The 26,140-nt window shown below is 37.9% G+C and overlaps 1 protein-coding gene across 1 annotated transcript in view; it reads left to right on the forward strand.

Annotated features, from left to right (window-relative positions):
- Nucleotides 1-1,878: 1,878 nt before the first annotated feature.
- LOC122803316 (proteoglycan 3-like) overlaps nt 1,879-26,140 on the forward strand; it is a 257,685-nt gene continuing 233,423 nt past the window's right edge. Inside the window, exons 1-2 of the mRNA XM_044072882.1 lie at nt 1,879-1,902; nt 7,609-7,684. Of these exons, the coding sequence (XP_043928817.1) occupies nt 7,627-7,684 (58 nt within the window). The 5' untranslated portion in view covers nt 1,879-1,902; nt 7,609-7,626. The remainder of the gene's footprint in view (nt 1,903-7,608; nt 7,685-26,140) is intronic.

The following is a 26,140-nucleotide window of genomic DNA, read 5'->3' on the forward strand; positions in this document are numbered from 1 at the left end:
ATCCTGAAATGTTGAAATTTAAAACAGACTTTATGTATATATTGTAAATATTATAAACAACTTTGGTTTTATTGTTAACTCTTATCGCCGCAACATTTATCCATACATAAAACTCTGTAACAAACATAAGGATCTGAAACAAGCGCAAGTTTGTTCCAAGACTCTTTAAAAGTATTTAATTTTCATTTCTTCTCATGCTGTATGCTTCTTGAATATTCATGTTATTTGGTTTTGTTTCTGTATTTTCGGGTCTTGACTAAACAAATGGTCTTTGGACTAGCCATTGCTATTTTTTTTTCTGCATTTTAAAAATCACAGCACACCTATTTATTTTTCTTGGTTGAAAATGCCAGCACTTTATATAACACCTAGACCTAAATTCAATACATTTTTCATTGTTAAACCAGTAAGAAAAACACAGCAAGAAAAATGAAGCATCTCCGTTTTGCTATCTGTACATATTGCAGATCCTGTGCATTGCCATATGTAGTTTGTAGTTTTAATATGTATCATGTTAGTTATAATTTCAGCATGCAGCCATTAGAATATGTTTGATAATCCATGCATTTGTTTTAACCTTGCAGCATATCTGGTGATCTACTCAGGGTGTTTCCTGTGAAAGGGCCTAAGGCTGAGTGAGTTTGTGCAATGAAGAAAAAATAAAAACAAAAAAAATGAGTTTGCCCTAAAATGGTATTAATTACTATTTTATTTTAAGTATTTAATAAAATAAAAATAAAGTTGACTTTGCTACACAAATGCTATTAATTATTCAAATTCCTTAATAAAATACTTACACATATATTCTGGCAGCAGGTAAGACCAACCTAGGCTGCCTTTTGTGCTGGATGAGGTATGAGTTGTATGTTTTTAACAGTATGCCCACCCACCCACACCCCTTATAAGCTAGTCTTATTGAGTATGCCTGACCCGCAGATTGTACCGATTCAAAGTGCTTTTCATCCACCTGCTGAATTTTATTTTCTAAACATTGATCATTTAAAGATCTGTTCATACCATTCTTTACCCCCTTACAGATGCCCTGCCCTTTTCTCACCAGACAATTGATATACTACAGCACAACATGCTAGCTTCAATGTTAGAGTGCATAGAAAACTTCTTGCCTAGTTTATCTTCTAACGGTAAGGTTATTGGCTTTATTTACTCAAAATTACTGGTATAACTATAGAAAGATCTTCCTCTGATAATTAGTCAACCAATCTAGCATTAACATTGTGCTTTATTAATAACTGGAGAATGAAATTAAATGTACATTTGCAGTTATTGTTTTCCTCTGCTTTTGTTTGCATATCCATTAAAATGTATCTTCTAATGTTTCCAGTGATCTAAGTTGGCAGTTTTTAACCAGAACTTTTTTTTCCAGACTCCCCCAGTGAAAATGATCTGTTTCTAGGTATAGCTTCACACTTAACAGATTTGTACAAACAAATGACATTATTTTTCATGTACATTATTCACTTTGGTTAACATTACTTTTTCACATGACTCAGAAGCTATCCCTCAAATTACATAAAATTGCAGTCTAGTTTACCACAAGGGTCTACTTTATGTGTTCCCCGCCAAAAAATAATTTAACATATGCCTGAAGCCAAAGTGAAGATTTTTTTTTTTTTAATGCTACATGTAGCATAGTGAATGTCTTTAGTAAGGTTTTGTGGAACTGTATGTCCTTGAAAATGCAGATAACATCTTAAATGAAAGGTCACAATATTTTAAGAAGTAATGTGGGATGTGGTCATGAGAAACGTGTAGTCACACATGACAGAGTGCGTGGTAAGAAAGAGATCTGTGATTGAAACTGATAAACTTTGGGCTATAAAAGATTGCTTCTAAGGCTCAACCACAAAAAGAAAAAGCATTTCTGAAGTCTTTGCAGATAAGGTATGGCTTTTCAATTATAAAATGATCTTAATGTTATTTATTCAGAAGGCAGGCTGTGGTATTTTGTCTGACTTGGGTCTGCATTTCTATGTGATTGCATGCATAATGCACATACGTGTGTATATAGACACATATACATCAATATGTTAATTTGTGTATGTATACTTATGTATAACTGTATATCTCGTATCTAGCTATACTTAACTATATACATAAATATATGTTTTTTTTCCATCTGTTTATTTCTCTAGTTTGTCTACATGCATACATTTAAATCTCTGTTTGTCTCGGTAGGGAGATATCGTTATATCTGTCTTTATTTCTTTTATCCTATAATGGATGGGTAGGATCATCCACCTAAAAACTGAAAACGTTTACTTTGCATTTTGATTCTGGAAAAGATGAACTCATACTATGCAGAGCAGAAAACAGATGGGGATCTATACTGCTTAATTCAAAACAAACAAAATAAAAAAGTGTGAAAATTGAGGGCGGGACAGTGGCATAGTGGGTAATGTTGTTGCCTCACAACAAGAGGTTCTTTAGTTTGATTCTTGGCTGGGGTGCCTTCTGCGTGAGGGGTTTTCATGTCCTCCCTGTGTTTGTGTGGGTTTTCTCCAGGTACCACAAAATTAATAAATGAAGCACCTGGAAGCCACAAACTGCTCAAACATGATTTTATTACTTCCAAAAAATAAAAACCACAATAAACAATGATAAACGCTTAATTTGTTCATCGCGTTTTTCGTTATCAATGTAACTTCCTCAGCAACACATTTACAGTTAATACAGCCTCTTATTTTATAAGGACTTGCCTCCTTAATTATCCAGTCACTTTATACATTACATTAACAGGATTATTTGTTGAATAACATTGCACAGACATCAAAGATAAAATTCTTTACTAAAACCTTAAAAACTATTCACTAAATAAATATTAGAAATCCATTTAGTATTAGAATAAATTATTTCTATAAATATAAAATACCTTTAAGGTGTATAAACAAAAAATAAATAAATACAATTTATATACTGTCATGATATGACTAGGTTAACTCAATAGCACCATCTTGTGACAAACTGACGAATACACATATTCCTTTTAAAACTTTCAGGTAAAAGTTACTAATAAAGGTTAGTGGATCTTAATAAACTGATTTAATATTCATAAATTATTCTAATATATAAACATTTCCTATTCATATACACACAAAAAATATACATATCAAACATACTGTATAATAAAAATATAAAAACATATAAAAATGTATAAACCTTTCATAGTCTTAATTTTAATACAGGTACCATGGATACATGTTCATTGATCCCTGCCTTTCTGCAAATGCCAATAAAGTTCTCTCACTTCTATCCTATTCTCCCAATCACCTCCTCTAATGTCTTGTGGGATAACTTCTAAAACAAAGAACATAAAGGAAGCTTCCTTACAAACCGTACTGTGTTTATAAAGGGCATTGTTAGAATCTTTTTTACTAATCTCATAAATGTGTTCATATATTCTTCTTTTAAAAGCCCTTTCGGTTTTACCCACATAAAAGGAGGTGCATTTCTTACATTCCGCCAGGTATACTAATCCCTTTGTGTCACAGTTAGCATGAGTTTTACTAATAAATAATCTATCTCTAGCCATTAGAGAGTGGCTTTTCTTATTCATTACATATTTGCACTGTGTGCATCTACCACATTTAAAAGTACCATTTTTCCTAAAACTTATTTCTTTATATCCTACCTCATTTTCTAACATATTTTTTATATTTCTATCTTTTCTATAACTAAAAACAATTGGTTGTTTGAAATTGTAGAAAGGTCTGAAAATTCTGAAAACATTTTCCAGTTTTTATTGATAACCTGCCTTATTAACCCATAATCACAGTTGAAATTCATAATAAATGCACTATTATAGTCTTTATTATTATTATTGAACATTTCTTTATCCTTTTCCACCATATTTCTCACACTCCTCTGTACACCCATCCCTAACAATGGACAGAAGTTATCTACTCGCCCTTGTTTAACTTCTTCCATAACTTCAACAATCAAAGTTTCTGGATACTTCCTATCTAAAAACATTTCTTTCAATTTCATGCATTTATCCTCAAATACTTTCTGGACTGTAGTCATTCTTGATATTCTTATAAACTGTCCTTTAACTAGGTTTCTCTTTTGTTTAAAGGGATGAGCACTGGTAAAATATAAATAAGAATTGGAGAATGTCTCCTTCCTAAAAATTGTTGACTCAAATTTATTGTCTTGGTAATTTTTGTATATTGTAATATCCAATTATTCTAACTTGTCCTTATTCATTTTATGTGTAAATTTGAGAAACTGTGTTGTATTGTTAATAAATTCTATAAATTATTCCAATTTTTCATCTCCTTCTAACCAGAAGAAACACAAATCATCTAGGTACCTTTTATAAAAATTCCAGTAATTCATATATGGTGACGAAATTAAAAATTTCTTTTCCCATGTATTTAGAGCTATATTCGCAAAACTGGGAGCACAACAGGCCCCCATAGCTACACCTTTTATTTGCCTAAATAACTCTCCTTCAAAAACTATAAAGGTGTTTAACAAAGTCAGTTCCAATAGTTCCATAATCACTCTCAATTCTTTCCAGTTGAATTTTTTGGTATCTAGCAGAGCTTCCAAGAACTAATCCATTCCAACCTCATGTGGAATCACTGAAAATAAGTCTATTATAATCACTGTTAAAAAAATGATCTTATTTTTATATAAGTGATGATTCACATTCTTTAGTAAATCCCATGAGTCCTTTAAGAAACCTTCCTTATCTAAACCTACATTTTTAATTTTTTCATCTACAAATTTGGCTAATGGGTATGTTTTTGATCCATTAGCTGAAACAATAGGTGTAATTGGTGGGTTTTTCAAACCTTTATGCACTTTCACAATACCAAAAATAACTGGTATAAGTGGTTTCTCAACATATAAATACTCAAATGTCTGTTTATTAATTAACCCATCATTTAATAGTTCTTTAAGGGCAAAATCAATTTTAGAATGAGCTATATTTATTTCGTTAATAGATACTACTTCGTATCTATTTGCGCCCCTTAACAGTTTTTCCATTTTAGTATTATAGATAACGTTATTCATTATGACAATCCCACCACCTTTATCAGGCCTTGAAATTTTTATGTTTGTATCCTCCCTTAAACTTTTTAACAATTCCCTTTCCTGCCACACCATATTTGGTCTCATTTTTGATCTCTTTAGTTCCTCTCTAAGTTCCCTCTCTACTACCACCTCAAAATTTTTAAGTTGGGGGTGTACAATAGGGTTGGTAGTACTTTTCTTTCTGAGTGATACAGGATTGGAAGAGGGAATCAGGTTAACAGAACTATTATTTTCATATAGTAGTTTGAACTTTTTCTTCCTAATAAATAATTTCAGGTCAATTAAAGTTTTACTAATGTCACTTTTCATTTTAGGAACAAATTTTAGGCCTTTTATAAATAGCCTGAAATACCATTCATTAATTTCTGTTACTGTAATTGAAAATATTAAAGTTCTGATATCTATACACATTGTCATTAAATTTACTATTGTCATCAGCCTTATCTGTAGTGAAAGATTCACCCCTTAATTGTTGTATTGTGCTGTTGATTTGTTCCGAATCCTCTCCAAACGTCTCGGTAGGGGAAAATCCAAAGGGTCATTCAAATCATATGCATGGCTATCAGTTTCACTAAAATCATGCTCATTTTCCATTAATCTACTATTGTTAAAGTGAACCCTAGTATGGGTGTCATTAGACTGTTTGGTTTCCCAATCATTCTTATTAAAGCCATGATTGTGTAAACCTGAATCACCCTGTCTAAATCTACCATTCTTTTCAAATCCACCATTGTTAAATACACCGTAGTAACCCCCATATCTACCGCCTGTTTTTGTTTTAGGGTAACTTCTCTTCTCCTTATATTCTAATACATCCCTTTCTATGTTTCTAGCTTTTCTTCTAGAATTATTAAGACATTTCTCATCTACCTTCTTTTTAATGTTATAATATTTAATTTTGTTCATTTTCAGCTGTGAACAAAAGCTCATTCGGAATCATCTCATTTACTTCATCTATTTTCTTGAAAAGCTGTTCCCTTTCAGTTTCATTGTCTCTCATTATTATTTTCATTATTCCAAACCCACATTCATCAAAAATCTGTAATAAATCTTTAATTTAAATTTTTAAACTTTCTTTTGTATTATTCGGGTATTGTAAACCCGTAAACCTTTAGGCACAATGCCTAGCGATAAACATGGTTTCAAATACAAATTATCTAAATGCAATGTTTTGTATTTGAACATCAAATCCTGTAATAAATTAACATTATCATTGTAAGGATTTACCTTTTCAGAGTCATTCCTCTGAGCATTTTTATAATTTAAACTATTAGACTCTTTTAACCAAACAAAGTCATATTGATGTTCAACGCGTTTGTTACCTGCGCTGGGTTCTCTCCATATTACGGCCATTTACGGCCATTTTTACGCTTGTCCTTTGGTCTCACATCTCTCTGTGCTTGTGTAACAACACAACTGTTTAAAGAAGTCTCCTTTACTCCTCACCTTACAAGAGGTTCTCTAGTTTGATTCTTGGCTGGGGTGCCTTCTGTGAGGGGTTTTCATGTCCTCCCTGTGTTTGTGTGGGTTTCCTCCCACATTCCAAAGACATGCAGTAGGTGGATTGGGCACACTAAAGTGGCCATATGTGTGAGTGTGTGTTGTGGAAAAACAACTGTGGCAGGCTGAATCACAGTATGAAAACTTGCTCTAGTTGATTGCCATTGTTGATGTGACACCACAACCCCCTATTGAAAATGGGGTGGGGGTTGTGGATGAATGAATGAATGTAGGGACTGATGGAAGCCCAAAAATATAGCTAATGTGTTATGTGAACCTGAAAACATAGTCAACAGAAAGTAATGTCTTGGGTTATGTGGATTTAATAATGCAAAGTTCTCCTTACAGTGCATATTGGTAATTATTTATCATCCATGGTTAGGGTTTTCAACAAATGTAATGTGAACATTTAATATTTTTGCACCTGTAATAATCAAACACGCATTTCTTGTGACAAATATCTTCATATACATCTAGATATGAAAGAAAATTAAAAAGGGTTCATGTAAGTCTCCAGAATATGACACAGCATATGCATGCTTTGTCAAAATAAGGTACGGAAAATCTATTTGGTCTCAAAACTGAAACTTTGTTTGGGGTGGATTTCCAGTTTTATATAATTCTGTCTCAGACACTAGCCCTTCTAATATACTCAACTACAGAGACACTGAACTTTGCAGACAAGAAAACTATCATGTCTGGTAGCAACCCTGGTTCATGACTTATTTCTTCAGTTTGCCATTTAAAATTACAGATTACATACAGGGACTACATGAAACAGGGTAACAGCAAATAAAAAGTATAATGCCAGTTGGGGTATTAAATATATTTCATTTACTGTAAATGATTTGCTCCAATAAGTTACTGAGTAAGTTTTCTCTCTCCAATACAGACTTCAGCAAGGAAAACTAAGAAAAAAATATAAATTTTTTGGTGCATTCTGGACATGTTAGTTCCTATCAGAAATGCAAGCCTAAAGGCACAGAAACAAATATTCTGATTGTATAACTGATGTCTGATGGGAAATTCTGTTTATTCTGTCTTTAGGCCTAGGTATTTCTCAAAATGAAGACTGTCCTTGTATTCATAGCCCTGCTGGTGGCTGTTCAAAGCAACAAATTAGGTAAGAACAACCTATTAGAAATGTTGATCTGCACTGAGTTTGTGCAGTTATGAGACTGTATGTTTTTTTGTCTGTGTTTGTATGTGTATGTTTTTGTCTGTATATTCCTTTATGTAGTAGTCATACCTCTCAACTGTCTAGATTTCCACAGAATGTCCATAATAAATTCCTCATATTTTTGGTCCATTCCTCATAAAATCTGTGGCTTTCTGGTAAATCATTAGGGGATAGAAGTCATTAAATAATGACACACATTGAGTTGCAGACTTTCTATCCTTCAGGAAATGCATGCTAATACAAATCATGTTATTCTAGCAACTTTCTAAGTTTATAAGAGCATTATATAAAAGCTGTCCTTAGTTTTGGGCCTCTTTTCCCCATTATTTCAGGCTTTGTCCATTTTTCTTGAGCCAAGAGGTTGAGAGGTATGGTAGTGGTATGGGTGCACAGCACCTGGATTTGTGTATTGCTCTTTTAGTTCATAGGTTCATAGGTGTTTACTAAGCTAATGACCACAAGGGCCTTTTTAAGCCTAGCCATGCATCCCAAATCTCTGACAAGTTCTGGCACCCTTGATAAGTGTAAGAAGGAGCTTGGGAGATGGAAGATTTATAAGATAGGGCCTGGGAGAGGAAACATTTATAGGTTCATAGATTCATAGGTGTTTAATATTCTAATGACCACAAGGGCCTTTTTAAGCCTAGCCATGCTTCCCAACTCTCTGACAGTTCAGATACCCTTGATAAGTGTAAGCGTGGGCCTGGGAGATGAACCATTTACAGGTTACCTCTATCCATTACAGATATAGGTGCCAAACCAGGGATGAATTTCCAGTTTCCCATCCAATTGTCCAAGTTGCACTTGAATTGGATTAGGGAGGAACTCTGCTTCACATGGATGGGGAGCCTGTTCCATAGATGGGGTAGTGTCTGGGATACATACCTATCTCTCCAGCAGGTCCTATTTATAACACAGGCAAGGTTTAATTCTTTAGAATGTGTAATTCTGGTGCTGTTTGTTTTGTGGATATGCATGAGGTCCATCAGAGTGGGATCTGACAGTGCCCTGTATGCCAGGCATAGATCCCCCATCAAAAGCCTGTGGGAGACAGAATACAGAGATAGGGCCTTGAGGCGGTCTGCATAGAACATATTACTTACGCTCTGTTTAAGTTATGCTAGACTTTTTGTGTGAGTGTGTGTTTCTGTCTGTGTCTGCACTCTACATAACTATTAAAAATGTAAAATTCACATTGCAATAAAAATAGAGCTGCCTTTATCCTGACAGGTTTTAATATTAAGAAGTGTAGGCACTGATTTCTGGATTCTGCAAATGAGTTTAGCAGCACGAACTAATGAATTGTCTCTTTGAACTGAATCTAAGGCTCCATTTAAAACAATCTTGTAGAGTGTTCCTTTATTTGTAAATATTCTACATGATAGTGTTACTTAAGCATATCAGTGGGAAGGTCCCTTGAGAGGTCCGAGGATAAGTGCAATCCCGCGTGATATATTAATGTAACTGATGAGACAGCACATTCCATGCAAATCATATTATTATCTTAAATAACTGTCAAAGATATTGGCAATTGTTATTCTGACTTGGTCTAGACATTTGTGTCCCATACTAACAAAAAATCAGGTTATTGCATTACTATTAATATAATAATACATATATAGTTAAATAACTGTTTTGCAATAAAAACACTTTGCAGAGATTGGAAAGGACCTAAAGATGCTTCCAGAAGCCAGTAATATTGGTTGGACATCTGTGGCACAGGCTGGTGTAAAGTTTATCTATGGAAGTTATCCTACTATGAATATGAAATTACCTACGTATTCTGTACTATCCGAGTATTGAAAAAATACATTCGGTAGCACTTGGGCTGAAACAGAAATTCATTGTTTTTATCAGAACTTGTTTGGTTGGTATTTCTTTACTCATCTCATTTCTTCCATGGAAATCTTTGGTGGAGGGGGGGTTTGTCAGATAACTGCGATATAGCTTCAAAAAGCAAACGTTGTTAATAAGCTGACAGACATTTAATCCACAATGACTTTATTCATTTCAGTCTTTCTAATAAAATTTGGTGACATTCAACACATCAGGCTTACAGAATTGTAAGAAATTAGTCAGTGTGGTGGCAGTTAATTTGTGAATTAGGGTTTATTATTTGTTCCAAGAATTCCTTTCTTCCAAATTTTATATCCACTATCTAAAATGCAGATGTTGGGAAAGGTATTGTTAGAATAAGAGTATGGAAATGGTTTCATTATCCAAGAAATATTATCTGGAATATTCAGTTAAAATAATCTGACATGGTTACAGAGGTTGAGGCACTGATTTTGTATTTTGATGTATTATTAGATTTTGTGTAGTACAATTAGTTCTAGTTTCCTACTGTGAAGTGTTCATTTTTATCCTAATGGCTTCAGGAAAGGGGGGGTAGAAAGTGGTAGGTAGTACACTCTGTAGATGGTTTGTTTATCTACAAATGTGGAGCATCCTCAAAAGGGTTCTGTTGCAAGCACTCGAGTCCCAGTGGTACAAAGACCACTGTCCCAAAAGCAGAGACTTGAGTGCCATGTAGCTCATGTAGGCTGCCACTTGAACTTGAATATGAGTTTGGGCAAGTAGCTTCCACACCTTACCCTACCACAGTAATTTGAGTTTGACCAAGATAAATGCAGCAGCCCTAGCGAAGGACTAGGGATGGGCGGGTGTGTAGATTAGGGTAATGATCATGAAAGGGATTTAGGCTTTAGGAGCAAGGGTGGGACCTTTAGGGTTAAGGAGTAGGAAGAGATCATTAGGGTTAGGGAATGTAAAGGGAGTTTTAGTGTTAGGGAGCAGGAATGGAGCTTAGGGTTAGAGAGCATGAAAGGAATATAGGGTTCGGGAACCATTAGGGGAATTAGATTTAGGAGGCTGTGGGAGCAATTAGGGATTTTAAGTTGTGGAGTTGAGTTTTATAGTTATGGATTGAGGACTTGAGTTAGTAATTAGATGGGAGTTTTTGTGTTAGAGTTAGGGCTTTTGCATGGTTATACAGTTTACTAGGGTTAGATGTTTGGTGGGTTCAGTAGTTATGTAGAATAGAGCTAATAGAGTTAGAGCATTTACTTTTCTGAGCAAGTGGTGGTGAACAAGTATGTCGTGAGGTACCCAAATGTGAGACGTTGTAACAGACACCCTAAAAAGACCATCTCTGCTCCTGCTGCTTCACCAGCAAATTATCTACAGCCCTGCCTCATCACTGAAGAGATAAAATTCTCCTTCTCCCACCACATTTATGCCACTTGATAAAAACTATAGTAAAAGTTTTATAGACTGCAATCACAATAAGTAAAAGTACAGAAGCTTCACAATGCATAGCCTAAAAAACACCCCGACCCAAAGATACTCTTGTTTTAGTTAGAAAATTAAATTTAAAAAGTACAATGCTGTGCCACTCGACAGTGGCACAGGAAAATAATTTTCTTGGGTGGCAAAAGCCAGGGTACCTTTTTGGCTGGGCTTGTATAGGCCTCAGGGCCGATAGCCTAGTACCTACCTATGAATCTATGAACCAATGTGTCCCATATTTCTGATTCACTTAATTAGTCACTTTACACACTGCACACACAAAATAGCACATTCAGCAAGTGGTGTAAGGCAGAGAAGCTAATCCTGAAGTTGACGGTAGTGCATTCAGAGAAATGCAGGTTCAGTAGATAAAAAGGTAACATTTGCATTTTGCGCTGGATGACACGCTAGGTGATTGAATTAATTTTCAAACTGATAACACTGCAGTCCAGCATAAGGGAGGTGCTGCACTCCTGAGTGTGCCATGTTTCAGATGAGATGATAAACTAAGATCCTATCTTCCTCAATTGTTGGTAGTTCATATGGATATAAAAGATCCCATGGCACCTATGGAAAACAGTAGGGTTCTTTTATTGAATATTTACATATTCATGTTTTTACACATCTACCTATCCATTTCCTACAGAAACATACAAATGATATCTGATACTTATTCATTTTATTCCCTTTCATATCCAGGATGTTTTATATACCAAGATCTGGAGTCATAACTGCACTTCAACCCCGCCCCTTTTGCCACAATCAAAACTTGATGTTCTTTAAGATTTCACTTTCATTTCACACCTTGTGAATGAATAATTCTTACTCCTTGCATCCCAAATATTCACAATACTTGTAATGCATACTTTACCAAGGCAGCCAACCAAACTTTTTCCAGCAATTTCAAAAATAACTGTAGGCTATTTTATAGATATTGTTTTCACCCATCTACCTTAACATTTTTCTTAACTTTTTCCATATCTGCTAACCATTCGTCAGTCCAAAAATACTTTCTTGATTGTTTATTCAAATCCTTATGTACCACATAACATTTGATTCATAGATTTATACCCCATGAAGGCTATAACAGGCAATTTATTTAAAACTGTTATCCATATAAAATTTTGTATTGCTATAACATAGGACAATCTTTTTATTCCTTGTTTAATTGTCACCATGTTATATTCCCATCAATCTGCCCATGAATCAATACATATCTGTGTTTGCATGACTTTTTCATGAACGTCTTTTCTTTCCTCAAAATTATTATCTAATTTTCAATCCCATATTTTTCCAATATTCCTGAGCCAATCATTCTACTTCTTTAAATGAATTCATCAATAACTACACCTTATCATGTATTTTTTTAAATATTTTTATTGAATTTTAAACACGAGGCAAGTGATAACATTTAAAATTAAAAGGAACTATTTCACAAACTTGAAAAAATAAAAACTAAATAAAAAAAATTCTAAAACACAACAAACTACTATTAAAAAGTGTCTAAGTAAAAAATAATCTAAAATTTTAGTAGATGAAAATTATTCTGAGAGTATTACTCTTTGTTTAATAGTTCTTTTAGACTTTTCCAAAAAATATATATATAGAAGTGATTATGGTAGACCTTGGGCAGGATTCACGAAGGCTTGCACGAAGTGTAAGAGGCGTGCAACACTCCATGCAAGCCTCGCGATCCAGGAACAGCCCTAAACTCCGTGTAAGAGACCAGCTAAAACGTCTCTTACACGGACTGGGCGTGGACATGCTAAATACCTCACTTGCATCTGAAAGGTATGCAAATGAGGTATATTAGCGATCCACGAAGCAGAAACCAGTCCGTGTAGGAGACGTTTTAGCTGCAGAAATGTACTCAGTTGACAACTGAGTACATTTCTGCAAAATCCACAACGGAGCGATGTCAGCTCCAAAAAAAGGTTGTATATGATTCAGGCAGCATGCCAATGGCCAAATATGTGGCCATTGGCAAGATAACCCGATGAAAAACTATTAAAAATATAATTTTTTTTTTCGGCGATCGCCCATGTTTAAACCCAGCGCAGCCCCGCGCAAACGGGCTGTGCTGTATAAAACCATGAAAAAGAAGGTTATAAACCCACAAATGTGGGTTTCATGCAATACATGGAATGATAATGCAGGGACCAGCAGACTAAAACCAACATGGCCACCGTGTAGTGGTTGCTAAGGGGGGAAGCTGAGTCTAAGACATGTAACTAAGCATTAGTAGGCAATCTCATGTAAATGAGGGTTTGGATACTGAATCTCACAGTCACATACCAAATGAGCACAGTCTGAGTAGTGTAAGAGATACAAAAGGGGGAGGAATAGAGTAGGAGATAGGTGACATCACAGGGGGGAATGGTAGAAAGAAATGCAGTTCATTGGAGGCCAGTGTAACATGACAGATGACAGGCACAGATCATGGAAAGAGGTGTGCCACTAGATAAGTCATGGAAAGTCAAGAAATGGAAGGTGTACACTGTAACCTACACCAAAGTTTCTTGCTGGCCGTGCATGTGCACGTGTGCGCGCCATGAAGGGTGAGTAGGACAGTGTGCGTGCGTGTAAGGCAGTCTGAGCATGTGGGAGTGTGTTGGGAGATGTTTAACACTGTTTGCGTGGGTGTGCACGCGTGTAAGGCAGGCTGAGTATGTTGGAGGCTGGTGGCGGACGTGTAACAGTGTTTGCGCGGGTGTACACACGTTTAAACCCGAAAAAGTAGATTCTGAACCGTGTAAGCACATGTGCGCGCGTGTAAGCCACTGTGAGCGTGTTTCAGATAGTATGCAAGTTGCTCCCCCCTGAGGAAACAGAGAGGAAAAAGGAAGCAACAGAATTAATAGGAAGCTAGCAGGGATAACTGCTGAAGTTAGCAGGTGAAAACAATTAGAAGCAGGCAATTACACAGGCAGAATAGTAGCCCAGCCCATCACTTAAAACTCTGCAAACAGTAGTGCAGGATGTTTCCATTAAGAGACACTGCAAGACAGGAGTAAGCTAATAGAAGTGAAAACTGAAAAAGCTTCACTCAGAGCAGAAATGTTAGGGGCTGCCATAGCTGTCATAATGAGACATAGGCGACTTGCTGAGGGTGGTGACAATGCAGATGGTGCCAGACAACCCACAGTGAGGAGACAGAGAAGAGTGTACAGGCCCAGGGTCACCTACCACGGGTTACATGAGCTGGAGATAGTAGACCGCTATAGAGTGGACAGAGAGCTCCTGCAGCAAATTGTTGAGCTGTGCAGGCCACGCCTCACACACAGAACCAACATCCCAGTGGAAACCAAGGTATGTGTTGGCCTAAGAATACTAGCAACAGGTACCTTCCAGAGACCAACTGGCGATATGATGGGGATATCACAGGCATCAGCCTCCAGGGTACTACACCAGTTCCTGGATGCCATGTCAGCACATGTCGGTGATCATGTATATTTCCGCAATGCCCGTGAGGTATTGGCCAGCAATATGCGTCTCTTCCAGCAAATAGCGGAATACCCTGAGGTACTGGGTGCTATAGACTGCACGCACATACGCATCAAAGCACCAGCAGGTGAGCGGGGTAGGGCCTACATTAACCGCAAGGGCTTCCCCTCCATCAACTGCCAGGTCATGTGTGATGCCCAGGGCATAATAATGAATGTGTGTGCTGGCTACCCTGGGAGTTATCACGATTCCCACATCTGGCATTTGACGCAGCTGTACCAGACATTTGCCAATGGGGACATCCCACACGGACACCTAGTGGGGATGCAGGTTATGCACTGGAGCCATGGCTGATGACACCCATCAGAAACGCACACACACCTGAACAGGAATGCCATAATGAGGCACACGCACAAACACATAATGTGATAGAGCGTGTGTTTGGGCTGCTCAAGTCACGGTTCCGGTGTCTGGACACATCTGGTGGAGCCTTGCAGTACACACCAACTACATGTACCCAAATTGTCATGGTATGCACTATGCTACATAATATGATCTTGCGAAAACAGCTGCAGCAGGACCAGCATAGGGCCGGGCCAAACAGCCCCCCACCATTGCCAAGGCCATCACAGGCAGAGCATGACTCGGAGGAGGAACAACCTGAGCCTGCCCCAGTAGGCAGAAGGAGGCATGCCCAGTATGCCCTGGTCTTGGCAAAGAGGCAACGCATAGCACATACACTGGCACAGTAGGAACCCTGGGAATGATACCCCTCTCTGACTCACTCATATAGTAACAGGGATGCCTAACATGACACAACCTGCTCTCAAACATGTACAGGGAGTGTAGTATGTGCATCCGACAGAGGCAGCCCTGCAGCACCACCTGAGGCATGATTGCCATGTGTTAAGCAATGTAACACCATCTAGTATATGCAAACAAGAAGACCCTGCCTAACATCTCACCCTCTCCAAGCATGATGCCACACTATGAAGACAAGAAGATCAAGTACAATAATTGGCTGAAGTAATGCAGTCAGTCAAAGGGGAGCCAATGTGTTACAGGCTGGGAAGATATGCAGAGTTTGACATGATGCACCACCTGCTAGGGGTGGCATGCACCTATCATGCCATGCCCCATGGATACTGGCAAAGGCTGTCAGTACCCACAGCATGCCCTGAATAGGTAAGTCTCAAAACACAAACCCAACCTCATAGGTTCTACAAGGGATAGGAACCTAGATGTAATACTTCCCCATGACAGATGTACAAACAGCAAGATGTGTGCAGTGTAAACGCACACAGTAAGGAGAATGTAGATACCAGTCCTGTAATAGAGAACTGGGCAAGGCTCACAGCAGCACCCTAACACTACCAGGTCACACCTCATACTGTGCTGTACAGCCGCAAAACATGGAACAAGCTACAAAAGGAGGGTATATGAGAGAAAACACTATACCGGGTACCACACAATAACATCTTTATTTAAACAAAATAAAAAGGAGAGGTGAGCGCTTTCGCAAACTTCGTTGCTTCATCAGACAAAGAATTAACTGTTCAACTGCTTGTTTTATATCACTCTCAGTCAAAAATTTTTTTTCCAATTAGTGACATCATACAACTTTTGAAAATTTAAAGGCATATATGACAAGAATATTGTAAAATACGCATATAAAATATATATACACAAAAATGTAAAGTATGTTCATATTTATGCATATCTAATTTAAAACAGTTAAATAATCTCATTAAAAATGCATATATATAAAAAATGCATATAAATAAAAATGCATAGTATATTCATATTTATGCATATCTAATTTAAAACAATTAAATAATCTCATAAAAATGCATATATATAATATATATATAAAATGCATAATACAAAATATATAATAAAAGAAATATATGTATATATATATATATTTTTATTTTATGCAAAACATTAATTGTGTTGAAGGCGTCTAGCTTTAAGAAATGGAACCAGTGATGTACAACCATTTAAGCCTGGATATCTATCAGCATTGAGCTTGATAATCCATCTTTGTTCTCGGCTCTCTGTAAAATTTTCTATATCTCCTCCCCTCACATTTCTATGTATATGTTGTAAAACAAAGAACTTGAAAGAGTGTGAAGGGTCAGTGTTTAAAACATGTTGAGCAAGCGCACTAGTAGTTTTGTTATTTCTGATGTCTCTTATGTGTTCCAATATTCTATCCTTTAAGTTTCTATTTGTTTTTCCTATATAGAAGGCATGACATATTTGGCAGAAACAAAAATAAATAACATCTGTGGTTTTACAGTCTGCATATGAATGAGAGTATAGTGTAAAATTTCTAACAGGATGAATATATGGTGTAGTACTATGAATATGTGTACAAGCAGTACAAGACCTACAAGGAAAAGTACCTTTCGTCTGGAATTATAGGTAGTTTTTGACGTCTTTATTACACAATTGTTGTTTTAATGTTAGATTATTTCTGAAACTGAAACTAGGTGCATTACCAATGAAAGAATGTAAACAAGGAATCTCATGTAAAATGTGCCAATGTTGTTTAATAATATTAGTATACTGATTAACATTACTAGCATACTGAAAAACCACTCTAATGCTATTATTTTGTGTATTATTTCTCAAATTACTGCTATCTGACATAATAGAATTAGAAGATTGAAAGTACGCTTTACATTTAGAGTCCCTGAGTGTCCAAGCATCAGAAATAGTTCTATCTATTTCATCCATATGATATCCTCTTCTTAAAAAATCAGTTTTCAATTTATTCAAAGCTAGTACTGCATCATTATCATTGTTGTGTAATCTTAATGTTCTGTATACCTGCCCCTTGAGCACATTTCTTGGAATGTGTCTAGGATGCATACTGGTTTTGTGCAGGTATGCATTTTTCTTCGTGGGTTTATGAAAAATTTGGCTGGTAAAACCTGTCAACTCTGATTTGATTATATGTACATCTAAGAAATCAATCTCAGATGTAGAAAATTTGTATGTGAATCTCAGAAAATCAGTAGTTGTATGCAAATAGTTAATAAATAATATAAGCTCAGATATATTGCCTTTCCATAATAAAAAAATATCATCCACAAAACGTGTATACCATAAAAGCTGACTAATAAATGGATTCTTATCAGAAAAGACATGTGTTTGTTCCCAGAATGTAAGAGATAGATTAGCATAACTATTTGCACATGGTGTGCACATGGCAACACCGATCTGTTGCAGAAAGAATTGTTCTTCAAAATATACAACATTATTTTCCAGAATAATCTCTAACAAACTGCATATAAGTTGTACTTTTTCATTGGTGAAGCAATTATTTCTTGTAAGAAAATTTCTGATCATATTAATGCCCCATGTATTCGGGATACTTGTAAACAATGACTCTATATCTGTAGTAACAAGAGCAAAGTCATTAATATCTTATAAACTTTCAATTCTAGTATGTAATTTCTCTAGAAACATTTTTGTGTCTCTTAAAATATTTTCACATTTGTCTAAGAGCACATGCAGTGTACTTTCAACATAAATAGACAGTGGTTCTGTACACCAACCAGTGCCTGAGACTATGGGACGCATTGGTGGCAGACTTCTGTCTTTATGAACCTTTGGTAAACCATAAATCTTAAGAATAGTTGGATTCAAGACATTAAAGTATTTAAACAGTGGTTCATCTATTAAATCAGTAATTAATAAGTCAAAAATCAAAAAAGACACTTTATCAATGATGGCATTCACTGTAACTTTTGAGATTCCTCTGTATGTATCATTGTTGAGCAGTAACTTATACATTTGTTGTACATACAATTGCTTATCTAAAATAACAATACCTCCACCTTTATCTGCCTGTTTAATAACGACAGAATTCAAGTTCTTTAGTTCATTCAGTGCTCTATATTCACTTGTATTTAGATTCCCATAGTAATAGTCACTCAAATTATCATCATATATCTGCCTAAAAGATGTTTTGCCTATATCAAGGAATCTTTGTATACTCGGGGGAGTATAAGGAATGAAAGTGCTAGGCTGTTTAAACACATTCATATTATTTGTAACATTGTTTGGGAACAAAACTTTTAGAGACAAATTCCTGCCTAATAATTTAAGGTCTTTAATCATTTCTGTAAGATTAGCCTTTCTAGCCGGTATAAATGAAAGGCCCTTATTTAAAACATTCAACTGTTCTGGTGTTAAAATAATAGAGGAAAGGTTCAAAATCAAACCTGTAGTTAAGTCCGTCTCCTCTTCGGAGAATGTACTGCTCCTTCCAGTGAACCCAGTTGCAGTGACTGTCCTTTGTGTACATATTGTTTCATTCGATTCTTGTAAGGTAGTGGTACTCTCAAAGTGAAGTTGCCTTGTTTGCTGGCATCTAAAAAAATACTTTCTGTGTTTTCAGTCACTTGTATGTTTGAAGTTCCTTCCTTTCTTAGAGTCGATGAAGTATGACTTGTAGATGGTGAAACTGCATATGTTTTCTTTGGAATAGCTCCTAATTTACTGTTTTTATCTTTTAAATTACTGTTTTGTTGGTCAGAGGACTCAGAAACAGGGAGAGTTAAACTGGTGTTCTTCTCCTCTTGCATACAAGCTGTTTCAGTTGTCAGAGAACAGGGAGTGCCTTGTGTAACTGCAGCATAGGTGGAGTCTGAATTTAAAGGTGTAGTATGCACTTTCCTTGCCTTGTCAGAAACAGTTTGATGTCTAAAGTTATTTTCTTTGGGCCATGAGAAGACATTATTTAAAGCAAAATCTTTTTTGTCTCTGTTAAGTTTTGATAGTTTAATATTTTGCAGCTTCCTTTCATATGACGTGATGTTATCCTGAAGTTCATTCATTTTTAGAAAAACTGTATCTTGTACAAAGTTCTTATTAATAATTGATTCTGTGGCAATGATTTCAGCTTTAAGTTCATTCTCAATGGGTAGAAAAAAGTCAATTAAGAGATCCATATATTTTGTACTGAATTGTAAATTCAATTATTGCCATTTTCTCAAAAGAATAGGAAAAGACTCACCATATGTAGGCATATTCAGTATTCTTAGACCACGTGGAATAATTTTGGAGTCTAGTCATGCTTGCAGATGTAACCGTTGCCATTGGAGTCTTTTGTATTTGTACATCAGATTCTCAAGTTTTTTATATTGGTTAAAGAATTCTGATAGATCTTGGTTGTTTCTATTATCTTGTATATTTTCACTGAAAGATGCTGTAAGTAGTGGATTATTTGGAATATCCAATATTCTAAGAAATCTTTGATGGTGACCATCATTCGATGAGTTGGTATCTAAGTTCTCCATAGACGCGTGTGTCCTTTTGCCGAATAAAAATAAACTGATAAACGAAAAGCAAAACGGCTTACAGGTAAAACCCAGTATATAAAAAGAGAAGTATATGAGAGAAAACACTATACCGGGTACCACACAATAACGTCTTTATTTAAACAAAGTAAAAAGGAGAGGTGAGCGCAACCTTCGTTGCTTCATCAGACAAAGAATTAACTGTTCAACTGCTTGTTTTATATCACTCTCAGTCAAAAAAATTTTTCCAATTAGTGACATCATACAACTTTTGAAAATTTAAAGGCATATATGACAAGAATATTGTAAAATACGCATATAATATATATATACACAAAAATGTAAAGTATGTTCATATTTATGCATATCTAATTTAAAACAGTTAAATAATCTCATTAAAAATGCATATATATAAAAAATGCATATAAATAAAAATGCATAGTATATTCATATTTATGCATATCTAATTTAAAACAATTAAATAATCTCATAAAAATGCATATATATAATATATATATAAAAAATGCATAATACAAAATATATAATACAAGAAATATATGTATATATATTTTTATTTTATGCAAAAAATTAATTGTGTTGAAGGTGTCTAGCTTTAAGAAATGGAACCAGTGATGTACAACCATTTAAGCCTGGATATCTATCAGCATTGAGCTTGATAATCCATCTTTGTTCTCGGCTCTCTGTAAAATTTTCTATATCTTCTCCCCTCACATTTCTATGTATATGTTGTAAAACATAGAACTTGAAAGAGTGTGAAGGGTCAGTGTTTAAAACATGTTGAGCAAGCGCACTAGTAGTTTTGTTATTTCTGATGTCTCTTATGTGTTCCAATATTCTATCCTTTAAGTTTCTATTTGTTTTTCCTACCACAACAAGAAGCAGCATGGAATATCCATGGTCAAATACCAATGGCTAAAACTGCCTCGCAGTATATAGCCTGCTGCAGACCACTGTCCTAATACCAGAAACAGCACCTGGCCTATGTCGGAATACATGAATATATCAAGCCCCCCAAACCACATTATATTCCTCGACTGAAAATACCCAGACATACACCAGTAGCATTGTACTAGCACCAACACAGTAGGAGAAAATTACCCAGATTCCATAAACCAAAATGCCCAGGAACAATGTACTACCCCCACAAGAGGGGTAAGCATACTGGATGTGATAATCAGCAACATGTGTACTGGATGGCAAGATGAGAAGTGTACCCCTCACTGGTAAGACCGGACCATAGAGTAAGCACACTGGATATACACACCCTGACCCCAGTCCCTGGCCAGAATACCACAGTGAAAAACATGTGTAAAGTATAGGTTGCAGCCCTCAAAACCGATGTTGAATCCACAAAAAGCCCTGTGCAAGTGCAGAATATGGGACACACCACAGAACATGTTATACAGGCATTCCATGAACACAGCCAGGAATGCTTGGAGTATGCAATCACAAATAACAACAACACACAATGCCATACACGCAGACATATGGCATGCTGGGCTCCAGCCATTACCAAACCATGCAAGAGAATGAGGAAGATACCACATGATAGAGCAAACATAAAAAGGGAAGTAATCACTGACCAGTAGTATGGCAACAACATATGTCCACACATACAATCCACTAAGTCCAGCCACAACAAGTATAATCTATGAATCCAGAGGCAATGTGACGCCAGTACCAAGTACACAGACAACCACAACACCCTCCAATAAATACAAACATATGTGATAGATGCATCCATGTATCCAAAGCAGAGGTTGAGCTCCAACAAGTCAGTACTGTCAACACTAGTCAGGAGGAGAAGGTAACCACATACACCACAAACCCAGTCCCACATAGACCTACCACAACTGTAAACCAAACACATAAACACAGACAAATATTCCCGGAGGCCTTAATTACAAACACACCACACCAACAGATGCCTCCAAAGTAGATCACAAGCAACCACAACCTTCAAACATAGCACATGCAACGAATAGTACGCAAAGCTGGTGTGCCAAACAGTCACAGGCCCGAAGGAGAAACAAATGCCTGATACAGTCGTAATAGGTGTCTGTATAGGCAGAAACACAGCTGTCCCACTCACCAGACTGAACAAGGGAAAGGGTAGAGTAAGCTGCTTGTAGGTAGCCACAAAATGCCACTTAACACAAGTACGCAGGTCACCCCAAAGCAAGCAGAAATATGATGCACTCAATGTCCATGCTGGTGTGAATTACCTGAGATGTACCTCCCTGGTCAACAACAAATGAGACATGGATGGTCCCTCCGAGTATGTACCCCAGGGCGGGATGACACTGGCTGTGTGCAGCATCCAACCCTCACCAAGAATGATGCCACAGTACAAACACAGAATGCTCATGTTTAACAGCTGGCACAGTTACAGTTGTCAGTCCAAGAGGGTGCAATGTGTGTCTGCTTGAGATGTCAAGCATGACAAGCCATGCTGCTGTTACAGGGGTGGCTGTCAGCTGTTACCCGTGTGCGTCTGGATACTGGATAAGGCCTTTGCCGCCTCCATAGAGCCGTATGTAGGCAAGGCCAAAAAGACTACCCACCACCCTAGAAAACATAAGTGGTAGGAAACATAAGGGTAATGCTGACCAATGCCAGATGTGTAAACTGCAATATGCATGCCGCTGAGGCACTTCCCATTATGGAGAACATTGATGCCTGTCCAGTGACAGAAGCCTGCTGCAGGCCTAGTGATACCACACCAGCACTACTAGGTTATACCACATACCATGTGTTATGGCTCCAACACCTGCACCAAGACATCAAAGGAGGGGGAGTATCCATATGCAGCACAGACACCCATATAGCCAGGTAACTGACAATGCACAAAGCAGCGGACACCACCCATGTGCACATAACTGTAGTCAAAACTGCTGTACAGTTTGTAGCATGTGACAGACCACACTCTCACACACGAGAACCCCACCCAGACATCCGAAGACACTGGACAGTATGGATGTCCCACCAAATACCAGACAAGGTACACAAAGTACCACATAGGTGTCAAACCATTATGTATGCAAGGAGTCATCAGGGACCTAGGGACACAGGTCGACATTAATCTGTCATGTGACAGCCACAATGCCAATGTGGCTATGAAGACTGTTGATACTGGACACCGTATCATGAAAGGATTCACACCAACATCAACAGGGGTCACTATGCCACTGTACTGTTCCCTTATCAGACCCATAATGTAGTACAATGACTCATATGGGATGTACCATACGTGACACCTGCAGCGGTTCGGAAGACCTCATAGTTACCCCACCAACAGGATAAAGGGTGCGAAATATATGTCATATGCTGCCTGGCTGTAGACACCCCAGCTGACTGCAGTCACACACTGCCTACACAGAGGCATTGTATGTCTGTTGTACCAGGCCATGTCCAACACAGGAGTAATGGACATGCTACACCACAGGAAATCAAAGCCATTGGAGCTGTGAGAGTCACAGATGTCAACCTCAACACATAATGAAATAAGATGTGCTGGAGGGACAGATACATAACCCATAGGCTCCCCACACCCAGAAACAGGATCCCAATCCATGGTAGGCAGAGCCCCTCACTGACATCCCTCAATAGGAATATTGCCAAGTGGATGGATGACCGTACATGTATACTGGGGGTCCCCACTGTGTCACGACCAGACAGAGGCACAGTGAAGAACCTCATAAATGGCCATAATTGAACATAGCAAGGGGTGGCGAAAGACACACACACTCTAGCTAGGCTTACCAATGGCCTAGGGTGTCTAGCCTACTATGAACCCATGAACCTATGAAGATACAACACGTACAGGACACTAAGGATAATCACAAGGCTTACCCAACTGATGGTAGGAACCATGTTGGGCATCCACAGATATGCTCTGAATCACACAGATATTACAAACAACATACCAAACACACACACATATTGCTAACATACAACCTGTCAGGTGCAGTGCAAACAACCCCCCCCCACGAGTGCAAAATACCTATCCCAGCAGATGGTCCCCTGACATTGCAGATGCTGAGGTAACAGCCATCATCTGCAAAGCAGAACACACAGCAGCAAAGGTATGTGATGGTGTCCTGTGCTGAGGCCAACATGGACCCCAAGAGTAATGGAATGCAAAATCACACTACTGGCCAATGTCAGCCTTACCACAGGGTATGTACCCAAAGAGCAGTGTACAACAACAGTGGTCCATCACAACAAAGGTGTTGCCTGAATGGATACTCCAAACTACCACCCCAGGATCCTGACAAGCTTGTTCTGCACAGCTATGGAAAGGATCAGTATGTACCGCAGACAGAAGGCTAATGTGGACCTACTGATACCGGACCCTACACACTGTGGCTGTTGTAACTGCAGAACTGGCCCCTAAACATGTCTGACCCATTTGAAGCAGTCATTAAGGTAATTAATGAGGGCTATGTGGTCCACACAGCGTAGCTGGACCGTGCACATGCTTCTAGACAATACCGTACGTGTTCAGTATGGATATGTTCACCAGCTTAAATATACACCCCTATGTCAGTAGAGGGGTTGCAAAGCAGACCAAGGACAGAACTGACATGGTCAGACATGCTGCATCCATGTCAGACTACAAAGCGGATATGAGTGGCATCCCACAAGGCCTGGTCTTGGCCCCACCCCCACACCCATTCTGTATACATGTCCCATAAGTATAGGCCAACATGGAAGGACTGTGACTGAGCATGTATGCAGAGGAGTACAAACAGCCCACCGTATCCAACCCCCAGCTGACACAAGCAACCCACAAAAGGGCCACCTACAAACAGACAACTGTAGCTATAGCCATGTCAGCAAGCTAATCGCAGAACTGTGTATAGACAACCACTGTGGATATACAGTGCCCACAAATTACCACACAGGTGTTAACCCATGAGGCACCTAACATGTAATGTGAGACCTGAGTACAAAAGTGATAAATAACCTGCACTGGACAAACATGTGTCTGTAGTGTTCACAGAAACATGTACCATATACCCACCCAAACATGAAGGCTGGCAGATGTAGATAAGGGGAACTCACTCTGGCTCTGCAGCCATCCTCCATCAGCATCACAACTGACTACAATAGCCCCTGTGGGATATACTGCAGCAGACACCTCCAACAACTGTAAAGTCCACAACAGTACCCCACCAGGGGTAGCAAAGAGCCTGAACAGATGCCATGTGTTGCCTGAGTAAACAAACTGCAGCCCCACACACTGCCATCCTTCCCGGCTACAGTAAAGCTGTGCCTGATGTATGATGCCATGTCCAACCTGGAATGAATGAACATGTTGCACCTTGTACAATCTGAATGGCAGTGAGCTATGCACATGAGAGACCTGAACCCCAGCACTGACATACATAGGACAAGCTGTACAGAATGATCCATAACACAGAAGGCACCCCCACACTTCAGTAAACTCCTGGTACAGGTCAGCCAGAGTGCCACATATCGACACCCCTCAAGAGGCATCCTGATGAGTGTATAGGAGATGGTAGGCTACCCTGGGTATCACTGTTATGTCAGAGGTAGACAGAGGCACAGTATACCAACCATGACATATGTAATGGCAAACTCCAGTTAGAATGTGTGTCGAAGGACAAACACACCCTGTTACTACCATCAGAAATGGCCTATGGAACATCGCTAGTGTTTGCCAATGTCCACCCATGTTGTGGAATACACTAGCAATGTTGGACGAGCCTGGTGTAGGTAGTCCATATCTGAACATATTGCAACATGGTCATATGTGCACAACTGGCCCCTACACAGTCTGTCGTGCTCACTATGAAGATGTCAAGCAGTGATAGGACTAAAGCCCAGGATACTGTCCACTACAGTGAAATACCAAACCAGTACACTATACGGTACTACAGTGTTAGGTCATTATGAAAGTATGTTGAGAACTGTCTGCAAAGTATCCCATGCAATTCCTGCAGGCACAGTATAATCCCTGTTGTGGCAGACACAAAGCAGTTGGCCAGTTAGTACACAACATGACACTCAGCACACAATCATAAACGTGTAATAATGTCGAAGGTCACACACACACAAATATGTGTTGGACTTCAGAGTACAACATATGGAAAGCTCACACTGGGCATGCTCGCACACTTTGATAAATGAGGCATATGTCAGACAACATGCCATGGAAAGGCTGAACTGGGCATGCTCACACACTTAGGCCATATCTCCGTGTAGCAGTTGGCCACACATATCTGGTATTTGTACGTGTCAGTCCAGGAACCAACCACAACAAAGCAATCAGCCCAGTGCACACAGTAAATGACCACAGAGACATAAG

The sequence above is a fragment of the Protopterus annectens genome, chromosome 5.part1, assembly GCF_019279795.1.
Source record: "Protopterus annectens isolate FY-2018-M chromosome 5.part1, PAN1.0, whole genome shotgun sequence".
Taxonomy (NCBI): domain Eukaryota; kingdom Metazoa; phylum Chordata; order Ceratodontiformes; family Protopteridae; genus Protopterus; species Protopterus annectens.